A 9,356-nucleotide genomic window follows, 5' to 3' on the forward strand; every position below is an offset into this window, starting at 1 on the left:
GGCGCCCGCGTTCCGCCCGCGCCGCGCTCCGCCGCCCCGCGGCCGCTTCCCGCGCCCGTGAAGGCGTGAGGAAACCAGGAGGGGACGCGGGGAGCGCCGAGGGGACGTGGGGAGGCCAGGAGGGGTTGTGGGGAGTCAGGCACTGAGGGGACAGGAGGAGCCCTGAGGGGACGTGAAGAGCCCTGAGGGGAAATGGAGGCACAAGAACCAAGGGGACATCAGGAGCCCTGAGGGGACATGGGGAGCCAGGCATCCAGGGGGCATGAGGAGCCCAGGAGGGGACATGGGGGCACAGAGACCAAGGAGACATGAGGAGCCCAGGGGGAGACACAGGCGCTCAGGGACCAAGGGGACATAAGGAGCCCAGGGGGGACATGAGGAGCTCAGGAGGGGACATGGGGAGTCAGGCAGCAAGGGGACGTGAGGAGCCCTGAGGGGACGTGAAGAGCCCAGGAGGGCACAGGGGCTCAGGCCCTGAAGGGGCATGAGGAACCCTGAGGGGACATGGGGACACAGGAGGAGACAGAGGTGCTCAGGAACCAAGGGGACATAAGAAGCCCTAAGGGGACATGAGGAGCCCAGGAGGAGACAGAGGCGCTCAGGGACCAAGGGGACATAAGGAGCCCTGAGGGGACATGAGGAGCTCAGGAGGGGACGTGGGGGCACAGGGACTAAGGGGACATGAGGAGCTCAAGAGGAGACACAGGCGCTCAGGGACCAAGGGGACATGAGGAGCCATGAGGGGACATGAGCTCAGGAAGAGACATGAGGGCACAGGGACCAAGGGGACATGAGGAGCCCAGCAGGAGACATAGGCGCTCAGGGACCAAGGGGACATGAGGAGCCCTGAGGGGACATGAGGAGCTCATGAGGAGACATGAGGAGCTCAGGAGGAGACATGGGGGCACAGGGACCAAGGGGACATGAGGAGCCCAGCAGGAGACACAGGCACTCAGGGACCAAGGAGACATAAGGAGCCCTGAGGGTACATGAGGAGCCCAGAGGGGAACATGGGGAACCTTGAGGGGACATGTCCCCTCAGAGACCAACGGGATCCACTATTTCCATTCAGTCCCTGAGGGGATATGGGGGCTCAGGCCCTGAGGGGACACGAGGAGGCTGGGGGGGACACGGGGGCTCACACTGCTCTTACCAAAGGAGGCCATAGGAATTCACTGAGCTGCGGAAAGGGCTTGGGAAGCCTGGAATGAGGGAAACGATTTCAAGTCCACTTTCAATTAAGAAAACCCCCAAACCTCCAGATCTTGATGCAGGTCTCTAATTTCTTGTACGCTAATAATAATGTTTAAAGATGTCTAAACACACAGATCTGTTATTGCAATGATTTTGCCCCACAAAACTCGAGAACTGGTTTAGGCCTCTTAAAAAAAAAAAAAAAAAAAAAAGTCCACTAAGTGAAAGCATGGGAAAAAATTAAAGCTAAAATATACATAGGGAGAGGTGAGGCTCCCTTGACAGCTGTGGTTGTATTGATGTTGAAGGATATGTACAGAGCTAGAGGGGAACTCTTTATGTTCAAGAAAAAAAGTTATTACTCATACCACCTATGATCTTTTTTCAGTGTGGGATGTACATTTGTAACATTCATTAAAGAAAATTATGCATATAATTCCTGACATGCTAAAAGGTGATTGTCAGCCTCACAGAAAGGTAGCTAATACTTTGATTAAACAGATCCTAGTTGTGATTCTAATTTCCATATTTTTTGTTTGTGAAAATACTCTTCTGGGAAAGCAAAACCATTTCATTTGATGGAGAGTTTGATCTTTCTCTAATGTGTTTCTAAGATGAAATACTACCTTGAAAAAAAAGATCAGAGTAACTGCATCTGTGATAAAACAGGAAGACTTGTGTTGCAGTTTGGAAGATGAGGTATTGATCCTACCAAGAGCTGTTTTCATGTTTGACTTGACACTGCGAATAGTCCATGGGCCTACTCAGCGGATTTATCCAGATTGAATAACTTGCTTAAATTAAGCAAGGCAATAACTGCCTTGGAGTTAGGACTTCTTTTGTTTTTTTTTTTCTTCCTAATTACAGCCAATCAACACTATTGCAAAGAAAGCTTACACATCCAACTTTGCCAATTTGTCAAAACTAGAAGCCTGCATTTTCAGTGATAGCAGTGGAAGATAAACAAGAAAAGAAGAATATGACCAACTCTGTGGGGAGCTGCAGAGTATAATTATGGGCTGATGTAACATGCCAGTCAAGTTTTGAATGGGCAAGCACTTTCCCAGCTTTTGGAGCATCCACTAAACTTTTTCGAGCTGTGCTTTCCTCAGAAACAAGCTTGAGATATAAAAAGCTACTAAACTTTGGAAAATAACTTGAGATCCACAAAGAAAAATTATACAAAGACTGACATCGTGTTAGTATTTGGGGCTGTATGTAAATGCTAAGTTTGTATAAGTATTTCTTAAGACCATTGGATAATTAGTGCAGACTAGTAATCTAGGAGCAAAAAATCTAAGCGCAGTGGGGGAAGCAAGTCATGTATCTATTTCTTAAATATTTTTTGAAATGACAAGTATAAAACCGGTTTTCCAGCATATAAAATTATTTGTAACCTTTGTCCCTAATTACAAGTTACCCAAGCATACTGATAGGGGGGATGATAATTTCAAAGCTAGGAGACAGACTGTCTTCCTGCTTCAGCTCGACTTTTCTAATTAAGATCATTATGCATAGCAGTCAGGTTGATGCAAGGCTCAGATAAATAATACGTCCTGTTGTTTCCATTGATTTGAATTTGTAATGAACTGAGTTCCATTGCTGGTATCACATTTCTGTTTCTTCCCTGCAGATTCCCTACGTGTGAACAAGGAAAAACTGCATGTTGGACGGAATGACACGTCCTGTAGCCTGCCCCTCAGGATAGAGCACATGAAACTGTGTTGGGTCCAGGACATGAACTTCTTTAACAGAGGTTCTCTGAAGAGTCTAACGTACCCTTTGCTACCTACTGCAAGGGAGTTAGAGCAGACAAGCAACCTCAACTGCTCTAAAGATTGTGAAGATCAGTACGGGACAGAAACACCCATATTCTAGTTAATAAGAAAATCTGCAAAGTTGCTAGCACCTATAGGTTCATTTCTGTACCATGGAAAATCTTTCCATGGAACAACTCATGTTGTAAGAGAACAAAGGAAAATTAGGAAAACCAGAAACAGGTGCTTTTAGCCAAACCTGATGAATTCAGTGCAAACAATCTTCAAGAGCAACTACCATAAGGAAAGGGTCAAGGGAAAAGCTGTGCCAAACCGAGGTGCAGAGGAGGGAGAGCCACAGACAGTTGTGCAAGAAGCTCCCGGGGGAGCGGAGGAAGGTGGGAAGAGCCGCGGAGTGCAGGGGTTGCAGCAAGCGCAGCCGGGCGGGATAACCAGGGAGGGGCTGAGCCGAGCAGAGCTTTGAAGGAAGCGGCAAGAAGCTCAAGTTTAACGTTACTGCTTAGGCACGCCCTGCATTGCCGCGTGATGTTTAGTGTTGATCTTACAGCTCCAGTTTCCACATTCATTTTTGTCTTAAAGCGCATTTCTAGCCGTGAAAGAAAACTGAAATATGTCCAGGCACATCTCAAGCAACAGAAAGCAGGTAGCATTTCTCCAAGGGTACTCAGGTTTTGTTAAGCCACTTGTTGGCCTGGAGCAGCATGAGGCTGGATTTTTGATAGCCGCAAGTGTCAGTACCGCACACAGAGCAGACTTGCATGGCCGGATGCACCGAGTCTGGGATTGACACCATCCCGTGCTTTGCGCAGGTGCCGCAGGGTCCCTGTGTCCCACAGGAGCACGGCCGCGTCCCAGTGTGTCACACCACGGGGAGCCGCCATCTCCCAGCTGTGTGCGTGGGGGCACAGGTGGCAGGGAAGGATCTCCCGCTCGGATGAGCTGCTCTACAAGGTCAAGGTCTCCACGTGCAGCCTCGCGGGACCTGCAGCCCTGCGAGCGGGTGGTCAGCAGTGATGTGGGAGGTCTGCCGGGGGCGCTGGATGGGGCTCTGAGGCGCGCGGAGGCCTCGCTCGAGCCTTGGCCACCTTCCCCTCGGGTAGCACGGGTACAACAGATCTTCCCTGAGGAGCAACTCGCTGACTGCTCTCTGTCCGTACCAGCAGGAATTGCACTTGGCCACCACGGTAATTTTTATTAAAAGGCCAACATGAAACATTCCTTTGAGTTAGAAACCTTTAACTGAGTTGGATTTTGTGTTGTTTCTGGCTTTGCTGACCACGAGCTCCAAAGCCTCCTGGAGGAGATGTGAAGGCCTCCATGGCACCTCTGCAGAGCCCCAGGAGGATGCAGAAGGGTCTGGCAGGCACTTCTAACGTCACTCCTAATAAAACTACCGATAGGACAAGAGGAAGTGGCCTCAGGTTGCGGCAGGGGAGGTTCAGGTGAAATTAGGAAGAACTTCTACACAGAAAGAGTAGTCGAGCATTGGAACAGGCTGCCCAGGGAGTCACCATCCCTGGCAGTGTTCAGGAAACGTGCAGATGAGGCACCTAGGGACAAGATGTAGCAGCAGGGTGCTGATGGGTTTACAGCTGGACTCGATCTTGAAGGTCTTTTCCAAGCATAACGATCTAGATTCCATGATGGTGCTTGTGAGGGGACAGAGAGCCACCTGCTGGAGCTGGGATTCAGCGAGGGCCTCAAGATAACCTTGCAGGGAGCAGCTGCTCACGGGTGGGATTTCAAATGCGACAGGAATCCGTAGGTTGTGTGTCTGGTGAGTGTGTAAATGCCTGTAATGTAAACGCGCAGTGTATCACACAGCCCTGCTGTGTGATTAAAACGAGGCAGCTGAGAGAAGTACATGTGGGGAGCACAGGAATGTAGGCAAAATGAGGCAAAATGCAGACAGTGGCAAAGCCAGGAAAGGCAGTAATGTATTGATTATGTCCTACCAAGTTCTGGAGGTGGGTTTTTGTTGTTGTTGTTGTTGTACTTTTAAGTTCATGGGCATAGAAACATTTAGTTTTTTACTGTGCAGCGAATCAATTCCCTGAAGTTTTGGAGTCACTGCCCTGCTCTTCTGCTGCAGACTTGCTTTCTCCTGCAGTCATTTGTTAACATCAGCAATTGGGACCATCAGGGCCCAAAGACTGCCCAGAGCTCTGTGACCTGAGAAATAGCAAAGATGGGTCTAATCCCTTACCAAAAATATTCCCTGGCCATCGTGCCTGCAGAGATGTGATGGGTAGTCCTGGTGGCTATTAGGTTGCAATAGGCACTGTAAAATGGCCCTTTTACTATTTCTCTCCCATCATTTCCCATTAGGTATCCTGCCCATCCAAGCAGCACACAGTCAGTTCCAGTACACAGATATCAGCCTACAGTTTCACCAAAAAAAGAGATCTTGTATTTTCTTCAGTACCTTAATGCAGCAGTAACTTTATTTTCAGAACAGGGTCCTTAGGTATGTCTTAAGAATGTATTTTATATAAACACATATTTTAAAAGTCTGCCTCAGCGATAGTCCTTAAATAGCTAAAGAAACACACAGGCACAAATGGGATTGTCATATTAGAGCTATTATCTAAGTGCTAGAGATGTTACTGTTGAGATAAATGGGCAGGTTCAGGTAATCAGACTGGTTGTTAAATCATGAGACAACAGAGTTCAGGACAGGAGTAGCATACTGAGCAGTCTTGCCTCCTTTCACCCATCCTCCAGTGAGCTAAGTTGCAGCTCCAGAAGCTTTTTTAATTAATTACACACTAGCAGAGCTCCAAGTTAAATTACATTTCAAAAAATATACTGCATTCAAAGTCACTGTTACCAAACATCATTAGCATTCACAACCATGCTACAATGTGTGCACAATGAATCCAGCCTGAGAAAGCATTCTTTTTAGGCAAAACCTTAATAGAAAAGCTTAACAGACAAAATATCCTTTATGTGTAATGCAGTTCGATTTGTCTTTTTGTTCAAAAGATGTAAATAGCAGGTACCTATTTGTATCTTTAATGGTCACTTCATTCTTTTCCCCTGTAATTAAAATGAAATCATCTCTAAAAATGCCTAGGATAGTAGAATAACATGCATAGAAACATACAGACTGAGGTTATAGCACAGAACAACTTCTTCCTGGTTTCAAAAAATGTAAATTTTCTTTACAAATGCATCTTCTGCTAGGATACTTCCTTCCTTCCTTTCATGGATCATGGGTCTTGCTAGGAGCAGATTTCCAGCATTTGTTTCATAAAGCATGATTGAAGATTCTATATTATCTCTACACAGGGATAAAGGAGAGTCAAGTAGGAGAACACTCCCAAGCTTTGGATTCAAATCTGTCAAAAGAAGAATCCAGTGGGATTCAGGAGAATCCGGAAGAACCGGTAGGATCACCTTACCTAAGATGCAGTACTCTTCAAAAGTGACATTTACGTTCAGGGCTACAAAGCATAATTGATAAATGTTAATCTAAAATAGACATGGTCTTGGATAAGTAAATGTTCAGCAATTGAAACTGAATTAAAATAGTATTTAACATAGCCTTAAACAGTAATAAAAATTAACACATTCTTTCTCAATTTCTATTCCTACCACAATAAACAACTTTTGTTATAGATTTGTCATTAATACTCATGCAGGAATGCAGAGTTTAAAAAGAGAATTTAAAAGAATGTATTTGTTCTAACTACAACACTCAAATTATAAACAATTGAAAGATGCAATTAAGTTTATGGAAAGTCATGCAGTGCATGTACTGTTTTTCTAGACAGCTATAAAAAGTAGATACGACTGTTATTATAAAAATGGGCCCTAACTAGAACTGAGATGTAATTGTGACTCCTTGACAAGCTGTTTTTTATAGTGAGCTGGAGCACTGTAGAGTTCCAGCAAACCTTTTGCCTAAAGTAATATGTTCACCAGCAACAAAGGAATTGAGTTACAAACAGGAGAAAAGTGCTGAAACCTCTTTTAAATAGAGATTTTGTGCAAAGGATGCAAAATGGAAAAGGAGAGGTGAATCATGCTCTATTTTTATTCAGTTTATCAATGTTTCACCTCCAGACTTTTTTAGTTTGTAAATGATACAGTTTTTACTTGAGGACAATGATATAATTACAAATGAAAAATGTCCATCTGGTGACCTAGTTGAAAGTATTCTTTGTGTTCCTGCTCCAGTTATTTTCCTGCTTTTTAATACAAAATTATTTGCATGCTCATTAAAGTGTAAATTTGAAGTTCCCCATCCAAAACCCACCAAGACAGTGGAAAGATTTGCACTCATTTCCATGGATTTTGGCTCACGCCCTCTGAATGCTGACTTAGGCTAGGTGTTTGTATTTGTACTGTAGGACTTATCACAGTTTGAAATATTTAGTCTTAGCTCATCCTTGTGAAACAGAGGAGTGTCACTGTCACCACACACAACTGGATCTGTAGATCTGAACGCCGTAATTTCTGTTAGTCAGAGCAGTGCATAATCCTGCAGTGCATTATTCTGTTTATTATTGCACCATTTTTTTCATTTCATTGTCCTTGTTGTGCTTTTGTTACACATTTACATGTGTCTTCTTTTACAGTCCTTGCACATTAAAAGCATATAAATAATGAATTCTCTTACAGTCCCCACTTCTTGTGTTACCTTTTCAACATTTTCTGTTGGCTCTATTGTTTTTAAAAAAATAGTCATTCTTTTTCCCTAGGCATATTGTTTACTTAAAACACCTCTTCAAGTGAGATCGCCTCCAAAAAGACTTTGAACCAGAGGTGGGATACAAATCTATGACCCATGGAAAGCTCCGAGTTCCCACCCTTGCCTAGGGAAAAAGCTAGCACATACCTGTGCAATAAAGTCACCTTCACTTCATGGGCAACAGCCTGATGACACTCTGAAGGTAATGAGTGAAATCGTGCGGTCTCATGGACCATGGATTTGGGGCTTGATCTCACCTGAGGTTTTTTTAGTGATAACCAATAAATACTTTCTTTCTCACACAATATAATTGTGGTAAAAAGGCCACGTGCCCAGATTAATGATGCCTTCACAATCTTTATTCCATTCCTTCATTTTAGCCAAACAAGTAATGCTGATTCAAGACTGTATCCTAGGTAAGAAAGCAATACTTTAATTAAACCCACTGATTTTAAAATTCTAAAGTAGTCTAAATATCCTTAACAGTCATTAGAAAGGAAGATCTTAAAGTCAGGCGAGGAATCTTATTTTCATTTTGTCCACGTTCATATGACAGGGGCAAGCAGTCACAAACAAAGGCATAAACAGCATACACCCATGCCCAAAATTGCTCACACCATTTGGTGATTTAGAACAGTAAACAAAGATAAGCGATCTGCATTGAAGCAGCTTTAGGTGACCACAAATGGATACCGCTGTTTAATTCAGCCCGCTCTCACCCTAAACAAGTTTGTTTTCTCAGCAGTGTTTATTTGTACGAGGGAGTGCTAGGAGAAAAATTCCGTCCACCTCCAGCTTATCTGCTTCAGTGTTGTGAAAATTCAGTATTTCCCCAGCCTGGGAATATATTCCGCCTATAGATACCCTGTGTTTTGCAGTGTTGCCAGCCTTTGTTGTTTGTTTGTTTGTTTTTCATTTGTTTGTTTGTTTTCTGTCCCTGTAACTCACAGCATTTTGTCTGGGACTGAAGCTGGTCTCCTGAATGGGAGACTTCCTGCAAAGTTCAGCTCTGAAGTGAAACTCCATCTGATCAACATTTCTGTCTGAAGAAGCATTGAAATGGGGAAAGGAGAGAAAGCAGAAATAGTTATTTGAAGATTTGAATAAATACTTTGGAGGATGGTGACGGGGGAGTGTTTTTTCCCCTTTTTATAATTTTTTTTGCATCTGAAAAATGGAAATGTTGAGAAAAACATAAAAACACGTATGTGAAATGGTTTATTTGAAAATAGGCAGTGAAATAATTTTTAGACTAAAATGTTTAAAAAAGTGACACAGTTACCTCCACTTCAATCCATCAAAATGCTTTTCTATAACTAATACACATTTCAACCTTTTCTCCTTCCCTGTCACAACAGACAGAATTACACTCCTGTTATTGTATTCTTGGCCTAGATACTGGCGGCCAAGCTTACCCTCAATCCTTACTGTTGCAAAACTTTGTTAACATCCCAGGGTAAGGAGTTCAGAAGTAGGAAGAGCCTGGCAGTTCAGGGGAGCTTTATTTTCTTTCACCTGCCTCTGCTTTTGTGCAACATCAGGCCTGGAAAGGTGGGGGGAAAAAAAAGCAGCCACTGTATTTTCTGGTTTCTAAAGCCACGTGGACATGCTGAGTAGCCAGAGCAGAGCTCACAGGGCTGGGTGAGTACATAAAGCAGGTCTGATAGAAGGGCTGGGAATGCAAATGA

General features: G+C 44.1%; 1 protein-coding gene and 1 long non-coding RNA gene across 2 annotated transcripts in view; one reads left to right on the forward strand and one right to left on the reverse strand.

Annotated features, from left to right (window-relative positions):
* Positions 1 to 3,556, reverse strand: part of TAF1B (TATA-box binding protein associated factor, RNA polymerase I subunit B) — a 46,948-nt gene extending 43,392 nt beyond the window's left edge. The window contains exon 1 of the mRNA XM_026037062.1: positions 3,518 to 3,556. Coding sequence (XP_025892847.1) covers positions 3,518 to 3,556 — 39 coding nt within the window. The remainder of the gene's footprint in view (positions 1 to 3,517) is intronic.
* Positions 3,557 to 6,272: 2,716 nt separating this feature from the next.
* LOC112945485 lies at positions 6,273 to 8,769 on the forward strand. Its single transcript, XR_003249020.1, has 2 exons — positions 6,273 to 6,361; positions 8,619 to 8,769. It is a non-coding gene; the product is annotated as an uncharacterized LOC112945485 (long non-coding RNA).
* The last annotated feature ends 587 nt before the right edge of the window (positions 8,770 to 9,356 follow it).

This window comes from Nothoprocta perdicaria, unplaced genomic scaffold (genome assembly GCF_003342845.1).
Source record: "Nothoprocta perdicaria isolate Ctin4 unplaced genomic scaffold, notPer1 scaffold_19, whole genome shotgun sequence".
Lineage (NCBI taxonomy): Eukaryota > Metazoa > Chordata > Aves > Tinamiformes > Tinamidae > Nothoprocta > Nothoprocta perdicaria.